Source organism: Cygnus atratus, chromosome 34 (assembly GCF_013377495.2).
Source record: "Cygnus atratus isolate AKBS03 ecotype Queensland, Australia chromosome 34, CAtr_DNAZoo_HiC_assembly, whole genome shotgun sequence".
Lineage (NCBI taxonomy): Eukaryota > Metazoa > Chordata > Aves > Anseriformes > Anatidae > Cygnus > Cygnus atratus.
This window is the reverse complement of record NC_066395.1, coordinates 21,722-44,653: the sequence shown is the minus strand read 5'-3', so window position 1 is coordinate 44,653 and position 22,932 is coordinate 21,722. Positions and strand designations below refer to the sequence as shown.

General features: G+C 54.3%; 1 protein-coding gene across 1 annotated transcript; it reads right to left on the bottom strand.

Annotated features, from left to right (window-relative positions):
• Positions 1-4: 4 nt before the first annotated feature.
• On the bottom strand, positions 5-15,968 carry LOC118260981 (olfactory receptor 14C36-like). Its single transcript, XM_035571590.2, has 4 exons — positions 15,036-15,968; positions 13,069-13,096; positions 7,433-7,538; positions 5-14 (listed from the first exon to the last, which is right to left on the bottom strand). The coding sequence occupies exons 1-4, from the start codon at positions 15,945-15,947 to the stop codon at positions 5-7; spliced, it is 1,056 nt and encodes a 351-aa protein (XP_035427483.2). The 5' UTR covers positions 15,948-15,968.
• Between the last annotated feature and the right edge of the window lie 6,964 nt (positions 15,969-22,932).

Below are 22,932 nucleotides of genomic sequence, written 5' to 3'. Positions count from 1 at the left end.
TCGCTCACTTCTCCCTGCCAGTGGGATGGGGTTAAAAAAAGTGAGACTCATTAAATCTCATGGGTTGAGATAAAGACAGTTTAATAGGAAAAAAAAGGGGGAGGGAAAAAAAAATCACAGAAGTGATGCACAATGCAATTGGTCAATACCAGCAAACTGATGCCCAGCCAGTCTCAGAACAACGGTAGCCCCCCTGGCTAACTCCCTCCCAGTTTTATTTTTGAGTGTAATATCATACATTATGGAATATCCCTTTGGGCAGTTTGGATCATCTGTCCCCTCCCAGATTCTTGTGCACCCCCAGCCTCCCCACTAGCAGGGCAGTGTGAGGAGCCAAAAAATCCTTGACTCTGTGCAAGCACTACTCAGCAGAAACTAAAATATCAGTGAGTTATCAATATTTTTCCTCCTAAATCTGAAGCACGGCACCAAAATTCTCTCTCCCAGCTGAAAACAGGACAGAGAGAGCTATGGTGGAGAATAAAGCAAAAAGTACCAAATATAGATTTTTTGTATAGAGAGAGTGAGGAGAGGAGAGAGTTTCAAGTGAGGGCTTAGGTAATCTGCCTCCACACACCCTGCCCAAATGCTTCCCCATCCAAGCCAAGGTGGGTGAGTACCCCAAGGCTGGCTCCAACACCCCCAGCCCACCTCTAACTCAGCACTGCCATCTCAGCATCTCTGCTGCTTGGTACTGGGGCTCAGGATGTCTGGGGGAAGGTGGGAAGACACACAGCAAAGGGCAGGACTGAGACTGAGGTCTCCAAAACTTACACTGTGCGAACACCCAGCAGCAAAATAACCACCAGCCTGACTCAGGACATCCAGCACTCACCTGAAGTCCTCAACATGAAGTGGTGAATTCTCCACTCTTGGTGCCTGGGAATGAAGACCAAGGCCAGGGTCTCACCAGCGTCTCTCTACCTCTTCCCCACCATGTCCTTCCTTTCCCTTCCCTTCCCCGATTTTTCTGCCAAGCTGGCCCCAGGATTCACACCTTGCTTTGTCCTTGCTTTCTCCTCCCAGCACCTCCCATGGTGGGTCTCCAGCAGCATCCCATGCCCCCTGCTCTGTGTTCTGGGGTTTATAGCACCAACAACTCTCTGAAGGTTCTTTCCATAGCTCAGCTCTCCCCAGGGACTGCAGAGAGGGAGCATTGCTTGATGGGCTCTCAAAGGAGGCTGCAACTTCTGAACTGCTGGAAAGTCCGTGAACTTCTCCATCAGTGTCTTCCTTTCTCCAGGACCCTGAGTCCTTTGAAGTCTGAGTCAGGCTCCTCCAGAAGCTAAATGGAGGCAGGGCAATCATCAAGACTCATCCACACTCACCACACAACGCCAGAAGAGTTCCCAAGAATAAGATGTTGCAATTGCCAACACAAGGTGTGTACACTGCATATTGACACAGGCATTCTTCATACTTTTGGCAGTGCTGGTGCATGGAAGACCTTCCTGTGTGCACCCCAGCTCTCAGAGCATTATCTCTGCTTCCAGTTGCCCCTTTGGGAAGCTGAGAATCACCTTAAAGCCTTGTGTTATATCCTTCAAATATCTTGGTCCTTTCAAAGGCCCATGACCATCAGAAATGGTCCCAGAGGTACATGTCATGGGATAAAAGGATAATGCAGGTTGGAAGGGACCTCCAGAGCTCAACTTCTGCCTGCTGGATCTCATCCTCCTGCTGGGCACTGCTATGAAGAGTCTGGTAGCTTTATCTCCTTGACAGGCCCCTGGCCATTCTCTGCTATTGTTTTCCTGCTCTCCAAAGCTCTCTTTTCTCCGGGCTGAGCTAGCTGAGCAACCTCATCAGGCCAGGAAGAGCTGGACAGGTGAGAGGAGGGATGGGGAGAGATCAGATGGGAGCTGACCTTGTCTAGAAGTTGCCTCAAATACTGGTGTTCATCTCATCCAAGATAAGGTCTGGACTGTGGGTACCCTAATTCATGCTCATCATGCAGAGACACAAGTCCGTAGTTTCCTGGTGCACCACCTGGCCTGAGCAGTAACTGAAGAAGGATTGGTGCCGTACACTCCCCATCCCTTAATATCATCGCACTTCCCAAAGGGTGGGTTGGAAAGCAATGCTGGGATCCCGTGTCAGGGTTTGCATTGATGGAAGCATGACCCAGCAGCCATGTGAGCTTCCTGCTGTACTTGTATGCAGCACATATCCTTGATACAGTCTCTCCCAACCCATGTGCTGGCCCTTACCCCAAATGTCACCCCCAGACAAGGCTCCTCAGCTCAGGTCCACCTGGCGGACTGAAGGGAAGCTGCGACCACAGCAGCTTCCAACTCCCCTGACATGGGCAGGGATGCCATCCACTAGATCTGGTTGCTCAGGGTGTCATCCAACCTGGTCTGGAACACCTTCAGAGATGAGGCATCCACAACTTCTCTGGGCAACCTGTTCCAGTGCCTCACCGTGAAGAATTTCCTCCTACTCTCTCTACTTTAAATCTCCCCTCTTTTAGTTTAAAATCAGCCCCCTTTGTCCTCTCATTGTCTGACCAAGGAGAAAGTCACACTCCATCTTTTTTATAAGCTCCCTTTAAAATTTGAAAAGCTGCAATGAGGTCACCCCTGAGCCTTCCCTTCTTCAGGCTGACCATTTCCAGCCCTCTCAGCCTTACTTCATAGGAGAGGTTCTCCAGCCTTTTGACCAACTTTGTGGCTCTCCTCCGGACCCATTCTAACAGATCAACATCCTTCTTGTACAGGGAACCCCATACATGGATGCAGTACTCCAAGTGAGGCCTCACAAGAGCAGAATAGTTTCTGATAGATGGTTCCTGAAGTACAGTGGTGACAACAATGCTGAGTACAACTACCAGATCAGTCTCACTTCCCATAATTTTATAATACCATAAGCCAGTGTTACACAGGACAGCAAAATAATAACCTTAAGCCAGCCCCCAGAAGAGATAAACAGCACCGCAAGGAACACACAGCTGGTAATGTGCTATACAACATAATTCAGAGACCAAACACTGTGGGAAAGGAATTCGCAGGGAGCTTTCTGCTGTTTCACATGTCCCTGAGTTAGAGATAATGAGGAAAACAGCGGTAGAACCAAAAACTTGAGCAAGGTCGAGATAAAGTAAATTGGCTACAGTGTTAAAGATGAGGTTTGGGCAGTGGCCAATTGCTGGCTGGCTCGAGGCGTGTGTCTGAGGGTCTCTAACCAATTGTAAGACAGATTCGGGCACGTGGACAGTGCGTGGGGCTACGGGGAAAGTATATGTAGTGGCGATAAACGTCTCCTGTTCAAGAGCCATCAGGACTCCGTGTCGTGCATCCCTTCAAAACACAACTACTACCCTGAGATCCACAAAAAATCAAGATTATTTTCAGCAACTATTAAGCTGATATAATGCTTGTAGTAATTTTATTTTAACATCTTCTGGGCAGATCTGTCATTATCTCTACCCTTTGGGCCCCACGTTATATGCCAAAGGGAGTGTTGTGGTTTAACCTGGCAGGCAGCTCAGCACCACACAGCCATTCGCTCCACACCCTACCAGTGAGATGAGGGAGAGAATCGAGGGGGAAAAAAGGGAAAATGAAGGGAAATAATAATAATAAAGATGTTATTGTTGTTGTTGTTGTTGTTGATGATGATAGTAGAATGCACAAAGCAAGTGATGCACAGTGTAATTGCTCACCACCTGCTGACCTATGTCCAGCCCGCTCCAGGCCAGAGCAGCTGCTGGTCGGAGCTGAGCCAATGAGTGATGCTGGTTGCACCTCTGTGAAAGCAGATTTAAAAAGGGATAAACATGCCAGGAAACAGCAGCTAGGAGAGAGAGGAGTGAGAACCAGTCCTGCAGACACCAAGTTCAGGAGATGCTCCAGACACCGGAAGTTCCCCTGCAGCCCATGGATAGGCCCATGGAGGAGCAGGCTGTCCCCCTACAGCCCATCAGTCCCACATGGAGCAGATCCCATGCTGCAGCCCATGGAGGAGCCCCCGGTGGAGCAGGTGGATTTGGCCTGGAGAAAGCTGCGGCCCATGGAGAGCTACCGCTGAACAACGCTCCAACTCCTTGGACCCCAAAAGACCACACAAAAAATATTTACTTCCCCTTTTCCTCTGGGGAGGGGTTGTGATGGAGTGGGGTGGAGGAGGTCACCTGCATAGCAGGGTAAATCCATCACAGTAGGGGTATGGGAAGTGTTCAGAACTAGGGCTGTGGCATTCCAGAGACGACATGCTCTGCCAGCTTGGACACACAAAAGGGAAAGAAGAGAGGTTCCCCTGAAGGAGAGCAGTAGAAGAGGAAGGCTCGATTTCCAACACAGGCATTTCTGGTGCACTCCTGAGAGGCCTGTGGGAGCTGCAGGCCTCACCAGTCTCTGGGACACCAGAGGTCTTTCCTCTCAGAGCCAGATTCCAAAGAGGCACCAGCTCCCAGGGAAACCTGGCCCTGGATTGTCCCACATCATGAGGACACACCAAACCATGCCCAGAGGAGCCCTGGGGCTCAGGGCAGCCCTAGTGTCAGGACACAGGAGTCCTGGCTGCCACATTGTCCCCTGAGCCGAGGGGGACCCTCAGGCAAGGATCTCGCAGCAGCCACCAGCCTTGTCCAGACCCCTCCATGGCTCAGGACCTGCAGCTTTGGACAGCTGACAGCCCCTGGGCCACCCCTTGGGAAGCGGCTCCTGACATCCTCACCGTTAGGGGAGAGCTGCAGGAGCACTGGGAACATGGAAGTCAGTTCAGAGGTGATGGTCACCCTCCAGCAGCCCTCCATCTCGCTTGCTGCTGGCCCTCAGCTCAAGACAAGGGATGCCCGCCCTGGCTCCTCAACCACAGCTCCTCTGCAAGGTGCCCCTGCTCCTCCGCCTGTCAGTGAGGGTCACCCAGTGCAACCTTGCTGCCTGCTGACCCCACTCCTGGCCACAGAAGGACAGCGGTAGGGAGCACCCAAGCAGCACCCAGCAGGGACCAGGCCTTGCAGGGAAGTGCCGGCACTGCCGCTGCTCCAGTGAAGATATCCTGGTGATGCAGTGCATCCCCCTGTGACATCAGACCATGTCATTTGAAGGCCTAGGAGGAGGTCAGCAGCATGGAGATGGCACAGCTCGGGAGGGTGAAGAGAGATTTCCCTTCTTGTCCTGAGAAACAGTCACCTCCCTTCTGCCCAGTTCTTTTCCAGCAGTTCCTGGCAAATCCACCAGGAACCTCTCCAAATGGTGACAAAGGCCATGGAATAAAGGAAGTGGAGCGCTGGAGAAGTCACCGCTGTCCACCTGCCCCAACACGCCTCTGCTCTTGGAAGCCCGTCTAGGAAGGTGGGGTTTGAGACCTGTCCTGGGCCCGGGCCTTTTTCAAAAGATGGGAGTGAAGGCCTCCAGAGCAGGAGGAGCCCGTGGAAGAGGCTGAGGTGGAGGGGCAGCCTGCCCCTTGCAGCCGGGCTGCCAGATCTGCCTGCAGGAGACCACTTGCGCCTTTGTGTGCACAACGAAGGAGGAACCTGTCATGATTTAGGATCTAAAGTCTCTCACTTCAGGAGACCTGTGGCATACTGCACACAGATGCACGTGGTCTTGTGTCAGCTGGACTATGACAAATGGGCTGCAGGGAAAGACAAGAGTGAGCCAGTGCAGCACTGCCATGGCAACCGTGCAGCCGCCTGACCAGGCAGGGCGAGCGCCGCCATCTTAGGGGTCCTGGGCGGGCTGGGGGCATCTCGGGGCCTGAGGGGGGGACCTGGCCTGTGTGCCCGGGGCACCCCTGCCCGCCCCTGTCTTTGCTCGCTCCCTGTGCCTCACCGCCTTGTCTTCCCTTTTCTTTGCGGTGTCGAATGCACGAGAAGCCCGACAGGCTCAGGAAGGCGGCCATTCAGTTGCACAAGAAGCAATAGGGCTGGATGCTCCTGAAATGCTGCTTGTTGCTGGACAGGGCGGCACCCTGCCACAGTCATGGTGACAGCCTGGCAGCTTTGTGCCTGGGTATCACTGTGCGATCAGGCTAACAGGATGAAGGCCGTGTTCCTCATCCCTTCTGCTGAGAGAGGGCTTTTGCCCCTCAGCAGAAGCTATCGCCAGGCTCTCAGCATATTTAAGCAAAGTAAATGCAGCTACAGCCTCTTCTTTGTCTGAGACCTGATCTCAGCTGATGAGGAAGTAATGGGACCAGCAAATCCTTTCTGGCTGCGGCAGCTCGGGCCCAGCTGCCCTGGCCCTGGAGCAGGAGGAGCTGCCTGAAGACCCCCAGGGATGGCATGGAGGGGTTGCAGGCCTCCCAGGATCTATGAGTGAGTGAGCCTGTGCAGTGCTGGGTGTAGGGCTGGGCCCTGAAACCTCATCTCTTTCCATGTGCTGAAAAGCAGCTGGACTACAGCATGCATTTTGCAAGAGGAGCGTCAAGACACGATTTTTCCTGTTTGCAAGTCCCAGATCCCGGTGAACATCACCTAGGTCGGCCCATCTGGCAGCTGTGCTCAGAAGCTGTCTCCAAGAACCCACAGAAACCTTGGGAATGTTTGCACCCAGCAGTGTCCCTTTCCTGTGACCGTCCGAGTGATTAAAGGCCCCCAGGGTGACATGGAGTCATTGAACTCAACTTAGTCCAATGGCTTCCATAAGACTTTGTCCAATTTTTCAGCCTGACTGCAGGCATTTACCTCCGACCACACTGTCACCCTAACTGGCTCTGCTCTGACCCTCACCCACAAGGGCTCCCCCAGTCTGCCGCCCATCCCATAGAGGAGCTCCATGCATCCAGGCAGATCCTTCACATGGAGGGCAACCCCCTGTTGATCATCCCCACCTGTCTCTTGTGTAGAATCTGCACCCATCCAGCACAGCATCCCAAGCTGAGGGACCTGTCCCCCCACACCTCAGCAGCTCTTCCATCCATGTCCCAGCCCTTTGACAGCAGGTGGGGATCCAGCTCCTCCTGCCTGTGCCCCACACTGAGGGCATTGGGGCACATCTGGGCTGCAGCACCTCAGCTGTGGCACAAGGGCCAAACTCAGGCTTGTCCCAGATCTTGTGCCAGGAGCCTGGGCATGCAAAGGCTTTCCTTCACAGCAGAGACCTGCTGATGGGTATGGCAGATGGCCATGGGAGGATGAATGAGGGGCCCCAAAGAGAGCAAGCCCTGGTGTTCCCAAGTCCAGAAGGAAACAGGCCTGGGCTGTGCTGCTCTGACAGGAGAGGGCCTTTTGTGGTGTCGGTGCAGCCCTGAGAGCCAGTGCTGGAGCTGGGGCTGATCTCCAGGCAGGAGAAGGGGCTGCCGCCAATGTCCTTGGCTATGGGCATCCTGTGATCCAGGGACACAGAAAAAATCACTGGGCTGTGTCTTGAGTAAAGGATGGGGGTAAGAAGCAGCAGCAGAGTTTGCAAACACAAGTGGAAACCCCGGTGTGATGTGCCTCCCATCCATACACTGCCTGCCTCTACTGGATAGAGGAGGGACAGACCTTGGCTTGCTGCAGCCCTGGGAAGCGGCCACTTGCTCATAAGCATCAAGTCTGTTGGAGATGCCATCAGGGGTGCCCGTTAAGTACCAGTTATGAATGGCCAGAGCTGTCCTGTGGGTCCTGTGCTGCCCGTGTCAGCTGCATGCTCCAGTGGTGCTGGGCAGCGTTGGCATCTCAGGTAGCACTGCAGGCCTGGAATTGGCTATTACATGGAGCAGCTGCCCTGAACGAGGTTAGGCAATGTAGGGATGTCCATGAGACAAGTGTCGTTACAGTCACTGGAGACGGAGGGAAATCTAGATGGAGAAGAGGGAGAAAGAGACTGAGCTCTCCCTGTGGCACAGTTCTCCATTGGGTCAGGTGGATAGCCTCTACAGGCTGCCCTGAACCTACTGAGGAGGGACAGGTTTAGTTGTCCTAAATGTGTGCATTTGCTGTCACTTCAGCTGGCCAAAGGCATTCCCCACCAGCCTCCAAGGAAATGCCCCCAGGTTCTGCCCTGTCCCTCATGGTACCTCCATGAGAGCTTGCAGATGCCTGCATGTACAACTACCCCCTGACACGTCACCAGGTGTTTGCAACGCCCTGATTTCCTCCATCTCCATTGGTGATCATGTCACTTCCTGGAGGTGAGAAATGGAGCTCACCTGCAGGTGCCCATGTTATACACACCTAAATTGAGGGCAGAGTAATCCGAGGTCCTGTGGGTTTGTGGCAGGCATGGTAGGGATCTGAGCCCCATTACAGCCCCAGGACAAAAACCCAGCATGAGATGCCTCGAGTGACTCTGCTGAATCCCTTCCGTAAGCAGGGGGTTAAAGGAGTTATTTTTGTGACCATGTCTGGGTGTCCCATCATCAACTGGGATGAGAAGAGGTGATTGTTACAGATAATTATTTTTGTGCTAAGAGAAAAGAGCCTGCTGTCAAGAAGTCTGTGTGCCCAGGTGAGGAAGGGAACCCCAAGGATTCCTTCAGGCTGTTTCCCAGCAGGTTCCCCTGCAGCCCCAGGGCCATGGGCAGGGAGCCTGGTGGGGGGCAGAGCAAGGGAGGCCTTGGGCTGGGCCTCTGCTGCTGAGCTGGGCCGGGCTCCTGGGCCCAAGGGGAGCTCGTGGCAAGCGGGCAGCGCTGCAGAGAGCCAGCTCTGCCCAGGAGCAGCTCCTCTGCCCAGCGCAGCAGGGCTGGGGGCAGCTGCCTGCACAGACAGAGTGGGTAAAGGCAGGCAGAAGTGGCAGGATGCACAGAGCTCGCTGGGGGAGAACACTTGCCAGCCCTGAGCCCAGGTAAGTGTCTGGCTGGAGGGCAATGCAGCCGCAGCTCCTGGAGGAAGGAGAAGCCGGGGGTGCAGGCAGGGGTGCCCAGGGCTGTGGTGCAGAGCAGGGTCCCTGCTGTGCCCCAGGGGCTGTGTGCCGGGGCAGGGCCTCTGCCGCCTGCCAGGCTCAGCACTCAGCCTGCCCGGGGAGCTGCCCAGGGCGCTGCGGGGAGAAGCTGTGGGTGGAAGGAGCCCCCCCGGCAGGGCAGGATCCTGCTGCTGGTGGGAGGCTGCTGCCTGCTCTCAGCTCCACAGCACCCAGTGGGATGTATTAAGGCGAGAAGGCAGTCAGAGGTTAGATGCTGCAGGCTCAGCTTTCCAGACTATTTGCTTCTTTGGCTCTGTGGGAATGGAAATAGAGACTGTTATTTCCAAGAAAAGCTGACACTCCTAAGCCATACTACTGAGGGTTACAAGGACTCCCATCAAGTCCCTTTCCTTCCCCTCAGCCCCTAGAAAGCTCCACCACCACACATGCAGTGTCAGCAGGGTCTGTGTGACCTGGTCTCTAGGACGTGCCCCCAGCGAGCTGCCCCTGGGCAGAGCCCTGCTGCCAGGAGGTGTCTGCAGGGCAGAGCTGAGCACCCAGTGGGTGGGATGGGGGCTGTGACCTGCAGGCAGGAGGCGTGGGGACAGAGACCCAGCTGCAGGCAGGGACAGCTGCAGGCAGCACAGCCATGGGCAGGGAGTGAGCGGGAGCTGCTCCCAGAAAGTCAGTGGCAGGGGTGATTTGGGCACCTCCCTGTCATCTGTGCACTGGAGACACCTTCCCTGGAACAACCCCCTGCTTTCCTTTCTCTCGCACCATAGACCTCCAGCCATAGTGTCATTAGGATTTCTGCTGGGCTGCAGGCTGCCATGCACAAGGGCACAGTTCTGCCTAGCAGCTCTGTGTTATCTAGCAACCCCATGGAGAAGACACATCATTCCTAAAGCCATACCAATGCTGCTGGATGGCTGAATGTGGGCAGCTGCTCTGGTCCCTCTGTGTCCGTGGTGAAGAGCAGAGAGTTGAGATCCTCCTCAGGTACGATGAGATGGGCTTGGGGATCTGCACTTTGAACCTGGATTCCTCTGCTCTCAGCAGCATCCAGGTTCTTTTCAGGGGAACACCTGAGTGCGACCATCCTCCAGAGGTGCCCACACAGGGCAGCTAAGACCAGGATGGATGGACGCACCAGCTGTCCTCACTCTGCCCTGAGGGACAGTCCGTTTGCCTCCCAGGACCCCAAGATTTCCATGGGTAGGCAGTACAAGTACAGGTTTATGCCTTAAATACGCTTCGCAGGTGTGGGAGGACAAGTATAAAGAAACAGAGCAAAACATTACGCAAAAATCCTTGCTCTGTGGTTGGATGAATTTTGAGAAAGAATGCTGACAAACTCCTAGTTTTGCCAAGCACACTTCATCTGAGACCACCCCATGTTCCATTTGTATATTGCTCTAGGGCAGGACTGTCTCCTGCAGAGTCCCTTGAGTCCTGAAGCACCAATTTGAGATCTAACAGAGGACCAGTCTTCCCGAAAGTGAAGAGGCAATTTTTTTCAGGTTACTACAAGAAATGGAGTAGGTTTTCCTTACAGAGGTCTACCATAGCATTTTAACTCTTTTTCCTCCTTGGACAGGCCTCCCTATTCAGAGGCAGCAGATCCCCATTCCAAAAGGATCAGATGTCCAACAGAAGCTCCATCACCGAGTTCCTCCTCCTGGCATTTGCAGACACGCGGGAGCTGCAGCTCCTGCACTTCAGGCTCTTCCTGGGCATCTACCTGGCTGCCCTCCTGGGCAACGGCCTCATCCTCACAGCCATAGCCTGCGACCACCTGCCTCCACACCCCCATGTACTTCTTCCTCCTCAACCTCGCCCTCCTCGACATGGGCTGCATCTCCACCACTCTCCCCAAAGCCATGGCCAATTCCTTCTGGGACACCAGGGCCATTTCCTACTCAGGATGTGTTGCACAGGTCTTTCTTCTTCTATTCTTCCTTGCAGCAGAGTATACTGTTCTCATTGCCATGTCCTATGACCGCTACGTTAGCCATCTGCAAGCCCCTGCACTATGGGAGCCTCGTGAGCGGAGAGCTTGTGCCCAGATGGCAGCAGCTGCCTGGGGCAGTGGGGTTCTCAATGCTGTGTCTGCACACTGCCAATACATTTTCAACACCTCTTTGCCGAGGCAATACTGTGGACCAGTTTTTCTGTGAAATCCCTCAGATCCTCAAACTCTCCTGGTTGGAATCAGACTACTGCAGGGAAGTTGGTCTTGTTTTTATTGGTGACTGTTTAGTATTTGGGTGTTTTGTTTTCATTCTTTTCTCCTATGTGCAGACTTTTAGGGTTGTGCTGAGGATCCCCTCTGAGCACGGATGGCACAAAGCCTTTTCCATGTGCCTCCCTCACCTAGTCATGTTCTCCTTGTTTCTCAGCGCAGCCATGTTTGCCTACCTGAAGCCCCCCACCATCTCTTCTCCATCCCTGAGCCTGGTGGTAGCAGTTCTGTACTCGGTGGTGCCCCCAACATTGAACCCCTTCATCTACAGCATGAAGAACCAGGAGCTCAAGGGTGACGTTAGGAAAGTGATTTTATGGATGTTTCTCAATAGTGATAAATTTCCCCTCTTTTTCCAGAAATGACTTAACTTAGTACCTCTGTGCAGGCCTGGTCCTTCTTTCATATCATTGTTGTAATTGTTAACTTTGGTATCATTTGCATTTATTACACTCTTAGAAAAATATCCCACTTCTCCTGAGGAATTACATTACTCTGTTTACTCTTGAGGTTCAATAAATATATGTCTAACAGCAGGTCAGAGCTCACTCTTACATAGCTTTTGAAAAAAAAAAAAAAAAAGCATCTCCACAGTGCATTGCCTGAAGGCTTGGCTCTTTTTTCAAGGCTGGTGCCAAGATCAGAGCTGTGCAGCTGCTCTCCAAAAGGCCCGTTGCTGCATGGATCATGGATCTGGGAGAGGAAAAGCTCATTGCCATGCTGTGAGCTGTAAGAGACTGTGGGTGGGATTTAGGAACAACCTCTTGGTGTCTGATGACAGCAGAAATGGTGAATGGTCACTAAGGTACATAGCCACGACTGTCCCATGGGCAGCATGTTCTCAGGGTGGGCAAGGACTGGAGCCTTACAAAGAGAGAAAATGCCCAAGATCTTGTCACAAAAAGGGGTAGTGCGAAATTTAGATGTCCTCAGGCAAAGGAGAGCATCTCAGTTCCTGTGCAATTCAGTGAAGAACCAGCACGCACAGGGAAGGGAGGATGGAGACGGATTCCTGTCATCCTCACAAAATACCAAGAGCTGGAACTAGGAAGACACCTGGAAAGCCCCTAGAGTCCTTGGCAATGTCCCTTGCTTTTTCTGAGCACCTGCCAGAACTACACACCATAAAAAGCAGGGTTAACAACAGTAATCCCAACCCATCTGGGTCTACTTCCCACCGTGTGCAGCTCAGCCAGCGTGCAGTCACCTCTTGGGCACCACAGCCTGCTTGGTCTGCTGAGTACCACCAGCTCAGGGCCCTGTGGGGATCATGTGGAGGTGGCCAGAAACATCTGGAGAGGTGAGAGGAGGGATGGGGAGAGATCAGATGGGAGTTGACCTTGTCTGGAAGTTGCCTAAAATACTGGTGTTCACCTAATCCAAGACTAGGTCTGGACTGTGGGTACCCTAATGCATGCTCATGAATTAGGGTAGAAGATGAGCCAGAAGTTCACAGTTTCCTTGTGCTGCACTAGGTTGGGAAGTGGCTGAAGGACCGGTGCCCTCTATTCTGCATCTCATAACTCCATAATCTTTCCTGAAGGGTGGCATTGAAAGCCAAGTCTGAGGCCCTGTGCCAGGGCTTCCACTGATGGAAGCACGACACAGCACCATACCAGTTTGATTCTGTTCCTCAGTCCGAGTCTAGCACACGTCCACGTGACAGTCTCCTCCAACCTGTGTGCTGAACCTTAGCAAAAAAGTCATCAGCAAGTCTTCAGCTTGGGTCCACCCCAGGAACTGGAGTGCAGCTGCGACCACAGGAAGGACGAGCCCTCTCCTTGGGCCTGTCCAGGGCTGGATGCCTCTGCATGCTGCCCAGGAAAAGGGAGCATATTAATAATATGTTAAGGCCCCTTTCACCTTCACTGTGTCTGTGGGGCCCTCAAGAAATGTCCCTCAATCCTGAAATCAGGCCCAGCTTTTTCTTGCATCAGGAGCCTGGAGCAATTGCCCCAGAAGTCTCAGCCCTGTTCTGCACACAGGCAAATACACACAAGTGTATGCACAAGCACACAAACACCATCTCATACACACACACACAGATGTGTGCACAAGGCATGGACATGGCCAAAACACACTTCTGTGTGTTCTTTACCTTCTCATCTGTTCCTCTAGGTGATCCTGTGAATCACATCAGGCAGACCACGTGGTTCAAATGGCACAAGCTACCTTCTTACTGCCTTTTCTCTTTTCTAGTTATAATTAGGAATGTACGGCTCCCAGGCTGCAATGGTGGGACCTGCTATTTCAAAACAGCCCATCCTGCAAGGGCATTTCCCTTGTTTAAGGACGAGCTGCCCCAGTTCAGATCAGAGCCAGTTCCTCCGGCTTGAAAAGGAACCTGCCGGCTGCTGGCCAAAAGCTGAGCCAATGAGCAATCCTGGTTGTGCCTCTGTGATAAAATTTTTTGAAAGGGTAAAAATCCTCTGTGCAGCAGCAGCTGGCAGAGGAGTGAGAAAATGTGAGAGAAGCAGCCCTGCAGACACCAAGGTCAGTGCAGAAGGAGGGCAGGAGGTGCTCCAGGCGCCAGAGCAGAAGTTCCCCTGCAGCCCGTGGAGGAGCCCATGTGGAGCAGATGGATGTGGCCTGAAGGAGGCTGCAGCCATTGGAGAGGAGCCCACACGGGACCAAGATTTCTGGCGGGAGCTGCAGCCCATATGGAGGAGCTGACACTGGAGCGGACCACTTCCGAAGGACTTTCCCCAACTCTGTACGGATCCATGTTGGATAACATCTTAAGAACTGCAGTCTGTGGAAAATTCATGTTGGATCAGTTTGGGAAGAACTGCATCCCATGGGAGGGAGGGACCCCACCCTGCCCTACCCTGGAGCAGCGGAAGAGGGTGAGGATGGAGATGAAGTGTTACAGACTGACCACAGCCCTCATTCCTCATCCCCATGCATTACTCAGCAGGGAGGAGGTTAAGGAAGTGCACTGGGGGGTGAAGTTGGTTTTGTTGGCTCTTAGTTGTCACTGCTCTAGACTCTTATTAATTCACATTAAATGACATTAATTCTCCCCAAGCCAAGTCTATCTTACTGTGACAGTAATTGTGAATGATTTCCTGCCCCTTACCTCAACCCATGAGTCAATTGTATTCTCTCACCCTGTCCATAAGGAAATGTTCCCCCAGCACAGCCCCCTGCCAGCCCTCACTGCCCCAGACCCCCCACTGCCCTTCTGCTTTAGCAGCCTCCCCCCCTTCACCCAGCCTTGTCCCAGCCCCAGCATGTCCCACACAGGGGTTCACAGACAGCCCTGTCCTGGGGCTGGCTGGGCTCTGGGCCCGGAGAGGGACCAGGCTGGGCTGGCCATTCCCCCGGTACAGGCCCTGAGCCCAGCAGGACGATGGAGGTGCTCACATTTCAGCAATCAGCCCTCCCCAAACCGTGGTGGAAGGCTGGTGCTGGGAACCGTGAGGGGCGGGGGCTGGTGGTAGCTTTCTTGGGCAGTTTCTCCTTTCTGTTCATGCTTCAAGTGGGGCTGAATCTGTGCCCTGAGACACCCTGCTCGAGGGCCCTGTGGGTGTGGGGATAGTCTTTACTGGCTGACCACCTTCATGGTAAGGAAATTTTTCCTAATGTCCAGTCTGAACCTCCCCTGGTGCAGCTTTGTGCCATGCCTTTGTGCCTGAGGATGACATAGATCCTCTTCCAGACCCACCTTTCCTGTGCCTGCTGGGTCCACATTTCCTCCGTGGAGACTGCAGGCATCTCATTTGCCTGCAGAAGCCGAGATATCAAAAAGACACTATGAGAGAGTCAGCTCAGTCCCAGTGGCACATATATTTTATAGGGGCTACAGAGAAAGAGAGCAGGTTGATGTTTCAGATGAAATGAGATGAAGCCAAATGTGTGTAGGAACATCACAATGGTACTTAACAACAACAACAAAAATAATATAATAATAACAATAACAATAAATACAACACACAGGAATGTACTGAATATACAATGAATATACTGTGAGTCATTTGTGGAGACAGATGAGAAGTTTACCAACAGTGAAAAATGTCAACGAAAACCATTTTGTTCAGTGCAACTTTCAGCTCCTGGTTTCTCATGCTGTAGATGAAGGGGTTCACTGCTGGAGGCACCACAGAGTACAGAACTGCCACAACCAGGTCTAGGGATGGGGAGGAGATGGAGAGGGGCTTCAGGTAGGTAAACATGACAGTGCTGATAAAGAGAGAGACCACAGCCAGGTGAGGGAGGCACATGGAAAAGGCTTTGTGCCGCCCCTGCTCAGAGGGCATCCTCAGCACGGCCCTGATGATCTGAACATAGGAGAGCACAATGAATACAAAACACCCACAGTCGATGAAAACATTACCCACAAGAACCCAAACTTCACTGAGGAAGGACTGTGAACAGGAGAGCTTGAGGATCTGGGGGATTTCACAGAAGAACTGGTCCACAGCATTGCCTTGGCAGAGGGGCAGGGAAAATGTACTGGCCGTGTGTAGGACAGCATTGAGAAAGCCACTGCCCCAGGCAGCTGCTGCCATCTGGGCACAAGCTCTGCTGCCCAGGAGGCTCCCGTAGTGCAGGGGCTTGCAGATGGCAACATAGCGGTCGTAGGCCATGACAGTGAGAAGAGAATACTCTGCTGAAAACAAGAAGACAAACAAAAAGACCTGGGCAGCACATCCTGTGTAGGAAATGGCCCTGGATCCCCAGAGGGAATTGGCCATGGCTTTGGGGAGAGTGGTGGAGATGCAGCCCAGGTCGAGGAGGGTGAGGTTGAGGAGGAAGAAGTACATGGGGGTGTGGAGGCGGTGGTCGCAGGCTATGGCTGTGAGGATGAGGCCGTTGCCCAGGAGGGCAGCCAGGTAGATGCCCAGGAAGAGCCCGAAGTGCAGGAGCTGCAGCTGCCGCGTGTCTGCGAATGCCAGGAGGAGGAACTCGCTGATGGAGCTGCTGTTGGGCATTTGATTCCTCTGGGCATGGGGACCTGTCTGAGCAAATACAGCAAAATGTTAGGCTTAACCCTGTGAGCAAAACCTACTCTATTTCTTGTTAAACCTCAAAACTGCTGCTCCCCTTTCAGGAAAACCTCTGCTGCAGGTGCCTTGCTAGAGCTCTGGTTGATGCTACCAGTGGGTGCCACTGGGAGCAGGGGATTCTGGAATTCCCTGGCATTTCTGCTGCACTCCAAGTGAAATCTTGTGGGTGTTGAGAAGCAAGGGCTCTGTCCCTTAGAGCAGAGTGAGGGCAGCCATCCTGTCCCTCAGTCCTGGTCACAGCTGCTCTGGGCTAGCACCACTTTGAGCTCAAAGTTATCAGACAGGTGTTCCCCGTGAGGAGAATCAAAACACTGCTGAGAGCAAAGGAATCAAGGTTCAAAGTGCAAATCTCCGGTCTCCTCACCTCTTGAGGACAATCTCAGTTCTCCACACCTAGCAAGGAATACAGAGGGATCACAGCAGCTACCACACAGAGATTTCTAGCAGTGTTTCCATGCCCTTAGCCCTCAGGTGTCTTCTCCATGGACAGCACAGAGCTGCTATGGCAGAGCTGTGCCCTAGATGGGGGCAGCCTATAACCCAGCAGAACCCTTGCAGGAAAAGTTTTGAATACCCTAAAAACAGGGAGACCTGAGGGCAGAGTGAGCTCATTCTCAGCCCCACACCCAGTATTTCCACAACCCTACGTGTCATGAGGGGACCTGGAGCCTTTTCCTCCTTTAATGTATCTGCATGACAGAACGTGCAGCATCTGTATCTGAGCTGCACCTGAATTATCCCCTACATTGCTGACACCAAAGGCGACTCATGAAAAAATTCCCATGCAAATATCTCTGGTGGTCTATACCGGGGGAGAGGAACAGACCAGGGGCTGTACTGTGGAAGGCATCAGCAGTGCAAGCATGAACGGGAGGTGCCCAAATCACCCCTGCCACTGACTTTCTGGGAGCAGCTCCCGCTCACTCCCTGACCAGGGCTGTGCTGCCTGCAGCTGTCCCTGCCTGCAGCTGGGTCTCTGTCCCCACGCCTCCTGCCTGCAGGTCACAGCCCCCATCCCACCCGCCGGGTGCTCAGCTCTGCCCTGCAGACACCTCCTGGCAGCAGGGCTCTGCCCAGGGGCAGCTCGCTGGGGGCACGTCCTAGAGACCAGGTCACACAGACCCTGCTGACACTGCATGTGTGGTGGTGGGGCTTTCTATGGGCTGAAGGGCAGGAAAGGGACTTCCAGGGGTCCTAGTAACCCTCCTTTTAAAGGCTTGCATGTTGCAGCATATACTCTTAAAAAACAGCCTCTATTTCAATTCCGCCTGAATCAAAACAGAGAAAACTGAAAACAAACGCACATGAAAACAGAGATTCAAGGAGCTAACCCCTGCATTTCTCTACTCTTGTAAGGTCTCCTTCGGTACATCCCAGTGGTGCTGTGGATCTGTGAGCAGGCTGCCCCAGGCAGCAGCCCCCCACCAGCAGCAGGACCCTGCCCTGCCGGGGGGGGTCCTTCCACCCGCAGCTTCTCCCCGCAGCGCCCTGGGCAGCTCCCCGGGCAGGCTGAGTGCTGAGCCTGGCAGGCGGCAGAGGCCCTGCCCTGGCACACAGCCCCTGGGGCACAGCAGGGACCCTGCTCTGCACCACAGCCCTGGGCACCCCTGCCTGCACCCCCGGCTTCTCCTTCCTCCAGGAGCTGCGGCTGCATTGCCCTCCAGCCAGACACTTACCGGGCTCAGGGCTGGCAAGTGTTCTCCCCCAGCGAGCTCTGTGCATCCTGCCACTTCTGCCTGCCTTTAAGCACTCTGTCTGTGCAGGCAGTGCCCCCAGCCCTGCTGCGCTGGGCAGAGGAGCTGCTCCTGGGCAGAGCTGGCTCTCTGCAGCGCTGCCCGCTTGCCACGAGCTCCCCTTGGGCCCAGGAGCCCGGCCCAGCTCAGCAGCAGAGGCCCAGCCCAAGGCCTCCCTTGCTCTGCCCCCCACCAGGCTCCCTGCCCATGGCCCTGGGGCTGCAGGGGAACCTGCTGGGAAACAGCCTGAAGGAATCCCTGGGGCTCCCTCCCTCAGATGGGCACACACACTTCTCACCAGCAGTGTATTTTCTCCTGTTGGAAACAAGTGTTCAGTATGGGAATCACCTCTCCTTGTCCCATCAGTATGCAGGACACCAAGAGATGGACAGTGAGGGAATCTCCTCTATCCCTGCAGAGGGAAGGGATGCAGATGAGTCAATTGAAGCATCTCATCCTGCATTTCTAGTCTTGAGGTAGCTGGGTGCTCAGATCCCTCCTGCCATTCCGCATACCCACAGATGCTGGATTCCTCTTGTCTCCATTGAGGTGTCCATGATCGGGACTTGCAATCAGGAAAAATAAGGACAGGGATGTAGTGTATGGTGCTGCTTTTTTGATCTCTGAAGAATATAATATTGATAACACACACAGATCTTTAGGAAGGCAGATATGAACTACACCGTTGTGGCCCAATCAATGTGCATTAAAAGTTCTTCTGCACTGCATTGTGTCTTAATACTCCTCTTCCCAAATGCATGTTGTAGTCCAGCTGCTTTTCAGCACACGGAAAGAGTTGAGGTTTGAGGGCCCAGACCTACACACAGAACTGCACAGGCTCACTCTCATCTTTCCCTGCAGCCCACTTGACATGGTCCAGCTGACACAGGACCATGTGCATCTGTGTGCAGTACAGTCAGGGGTGGTAGTCCTGCTTTCAGCATGCATCAGGTCTCCTGAAATGAGAGACTTGGTCAAGTTCTGAGAGAGAACCCAGTGTAGATCCTAAATCAGGATGGATTCCTCCTTCATTGTGGACACAAAGGCACAAGTGGTCTCCTGCAGGCAGATGTGGCAGCCTGGCTGCAAGGGGCAGGATGCCCCTCCACCTCAGCCTCTTCATGGGTGCCTTCTCCTCTGGAGGCTCGTGGCCATGGGCAATGGGGAGGCTGCAGCAGACTTGAGGAATGCACCACGTCTGTCCCAAACCCTTTTCCCCACTCTGCTCTCCATCTATAGCACTGCCCAACTTCTCTTCCTCACCATGATGTGCTGAGGGTACAGTTTGCCATTTCCTTGTGTACCACCTCTGCCTTCTGCGTGGGAGACCAGGGGATGGTGCTGATGCCATCTCAAAGTACAGAGCCCACGTGGGCTGTCCCAGGAGGAGGATCCTGGCATGTGCTGCAATTCCCTCTGTATAACACATCCTACTTCTCCAAGTGAGTGAACTGCAGTGAAGAGGGGTTAAGGCCCACTAAAGAGATGCTCCATCCCAGGTGCCTTCGCTCCCATCTTTTGAAAAAAGCCCAGCCCTAGGACAAGCCTCAAACCCGAACTTCCTGGAAGGGCTTCCAAGAGCAGAGGCGCGTTGGGGCAGGGGGACAGCAGTGACTTCTCCAGCGCTCCACTTCCTTTATTCCATGGCCTTTGTCACCATTTGGAGAGGTTCCTGGTGGATTTGCCAGGAACTGCTGGAAAAGAACTGGGCAGAAGGGAGGTGACTGCTTCTCAGGACAAGAAGGGAAATCTCTCTTCACCTCTCCCGAGCTGTGCCGTCTCCATGCTGCTGACCTCCTCCTAGGCCTTCAAATGACATGGTCTGATGTCACAGGGGGATGCACTGCATCACCAGGATATCGTCACTGGAGCAGCGGCAGTGCCGGCACTTCCCTGCAAGGCCTGGGCACTGCTTGGGTGCTCCCCACCGCTGTCCTTCTGTGGCCAGGAGTGGGGGCAGCAGGCAGCAAGGTTGCACTGGGCGACCCTCGCTGACGGGCAGAGGAGCAGGGGCACCTTGCAGAGGAGCTGTGGTTGAGGAGCCAGGGCGGGCATCCCTTGTCCTGAGCTGAGGGCCAGCAGCAAGCGAGATGGAGGGCTGCTGGAGGGTGACCATCCCCTCCGAACTGACTTCCATGCTCCCTGTGCTCCTGCAGCTCTCCCCCAAAGGTGAGGGTGTCAGGAGCCCCTTCCCAAGGGGTGTCCCAGGGGCTGTCAGCTGTCCAAAGCTGCAGGTCCTGGGCTGGGGGGTGGTGGTGGGGCTGGACAGAGCTGGTGGCTGCTGAGAGAGCCCTGCCTGAGGGTCCCGCTGGGCTCAGGGGACAATGTGGCAGCCAGGACCCCTGGGTCCTGATGCTAGGGCTGTCCTGAGGCCCAGGGCTCCTCTGGGCATAGCTCAGCCTCCTTGCGATGGGGGACAGTCCAGGGCCAGGTTTTCCTGGGAGCTGGTGCCCCTTTGGGATCTGGCGCCTCTTTGGGATCTGGCTCTGGGAGGAAAGACCTCTGGTGTCCCAGAGACTGGTGTGGCCTGCAGCTCCCCCAGGCCTCTCAGGAACGTCCCAGGAATGCGTGCACGGTGTTTTTCTGGGGTGCTTGTGTATGCCTGCATGTGTCATCGCCTGGGTGAGGTGCTTGCCAAGAGGTTGTGAGCTGGTTGGCCTGGAGCCTGACCTGTCTTTTCCTTGCTTTCCAGAGACTGAGGCTATCTGGGATGCTGTATCCGAGTACATTCTGGAAGAGCTGAAGCAGGATAAGGTGGGCTGGTGTCCTGGGCCCTGCAGAGCAATCCCTGCCCGAGCACCATGGCAGTGCACTGAGACTGCCCAAGGTGCCCGGAGCAGCTTCTTGGCCAGCTGGGAGAGAAGCCAAGGCCAGATGTGCTCTGCCTCTCAGGTGTTTGGCACCCCCTAGGGCTTCACTCTTCCCTGCGGTCTGAGTGGAGAGGGCGAGCAGAGAGATGGGGGAATATCCTGGGTCCGTGCACCTAGGACAATTGCTGGGAATCAGTCCCAGGCCTAATCCGTGTGCTGGAAACCTCCGGGCGCTTCTCTAGCCAAGGGATGTTGGCAAATCCTGTGAGGGGGGTGACGAGAGAAACAGAGGATGCGGCTCTTTTGCAAAGCTTTCCAAAGTGCCCCACCTTGCCCCATTGTCCCTCAGGAGTGGGCAGGGCACAGAGCAGTGTCCCCCTGCTCTGACAGTCATCCCTTTTCCCGTCTCTCAAGAACTCCCTCGTCAGCCTTTCTGTCTTTTCTGTGTGCAGGGCGTTCAGGTTGCGGGACTCGGGACCTTTGGTGTTGTCCAAGAGCAATTCCACGGCAAACAAGAGCTGCTCTTGGTTCAAAGACCTTTCTTCCAGCTGGACATCGATGAGTTGTGGCTGGAGGAGATCTCCTGTCCACTGAGATCCTCCCTGGTGAGAAGGCAGCAGCCCCCCTCTTCCTGCCCCATGTCCTGGAACGGTTTGTTCTCCCTGCTCTTTGGAAAGGCCTGGGGGAAGTAGAGGATTGTCTCCAACGGTCAGGGTACAGCTTGAGTTCCCCCAGAAGAAACCGTGCCCCAGGAGCTCTTTCTCTTAGCGACCCTTTCTCTGGGAACTTGTTCTGAATGTTGCAAGCAACTTGGGCTTGCTGTGGCAGTGAGGATGTTGCTTCTCCTTGCAGATGGTGTCAAGATTGAGCCGCTGAACTACGTGCAGCTATCGTGAGCCACCTCCTTCCCACTGCACGTGGTGAAGCACTGTGTGCAAGAGACCATCCTCTTGTACTGTTTCCTCCTGAGGAGCAAGGAGCACGTCCCCTTTGCCTTCAGGGACATTGGTGTTTTGACGTGCGAAAATGGTTTCCTGTGCATGAAGTTTTATCTGGACTGTGTCAAACGTCTGGAGAGCACTGCGGGCCCTGGTTGCACTGCTCCACAGTGTAAGTTGGTGAGGTTTTGAGGGCTACTTCAACTTCTTTGGGAATCCTAGCGAAGGGTGAGCAATCCGACCGCTGTTGGCCAGCCCGGACACGGCAGGCCAGTCAAATGCCTTTCCCCACACTTGCCCCCTTAGCTGCTTTCTCCATTAGCAAAGAGAGTTTCTTCTGAGCGTCTGGACGCTTGCCCCTGCAAAAAGCCTGGCAGTGTTACTGTACAGCCTCCATATTCTGCCATGCAGCTCCTCCAGAGCAGAACAGAGGGTCATGGAAGAGGCTTTGGAGGAGGGCTTTGGAGAGAAGGCTTTCTTTTGGCTTGGGAGACAGGTTTGCTTCCTGTCAATGAGAGCCGTGAGAAAACTGCTTCAGAAACCCTCCAGCAGGTCTGTGTCTCTTTGCAGAGAATGGGGCCGGCACCTCTGACTGCCTTCAGTGGAGAGACCACCGCTCGCGGGATCCAGATGTTCCCAAGGTGAGTGCACATTTCCTCCGCAGCCCTTGGCTGACCCAGCAGGAGGCTTCCCACCTCCTGCTTTGGAACGTGCGCGGTTGGGTCTCCACGCTCAGCACCCAGTCAGGGCTAAATCCCGAGGAGACTGGTTCCTGGTTAACTAATGCTGAGTTTCGGCTACGAGTGTCTTCACCTGGAGAGGAGGGGCATTGTGGTTGTGTTTCTTGTGGCCGTGCTGCCGCGATTCCCGTCAGAGAGAATTGCCTGCATGTGGAGGGGAATTTACGCTACCTTTTCTGGTGCTGCGGGAAGATTAACAACAAACCCCATGCATGGACATGACGGAAAAGGGATGCCATGCCTTGTGCAACACCAGGAGGATTACTGCCAGCAAGCTGCACCGGGTAGGAGGCCAGCCTTCTTCAAGCCCGTGTCATCGTTTGTTTTCCAGGTTTCATCTGACTGTGAGGAGAAGGCCAGAGGCCAAAGTTTCCACCACCTCGCAGGAGGAAGCTGCCGGAGAGCGCAGGCCAGAAGAGGTAAGGGAACAGGTCCCTGCTGTCTGGGGGTGGTCCCTGTCCCATGCTGGCTGACTGGAACCAGCTTAAAAGGCAGTGCCCACGCAGCTGCTCTGAAGAGCTTCCTCCTTTCCTAGTTTCAGAGTGCCATCCTGGCAACCTGCTGCAGAGGAGGAAGAAGCTTTCCCTCCCAATGCTGACAAGCTGGGAGCTGGGCACAAGGCAGCAAGATCTGGAGAAGAAGCCTTCTACCAGGTGAGCCCCCTGGGGGAAAGGAGGAAGGAGCCACTT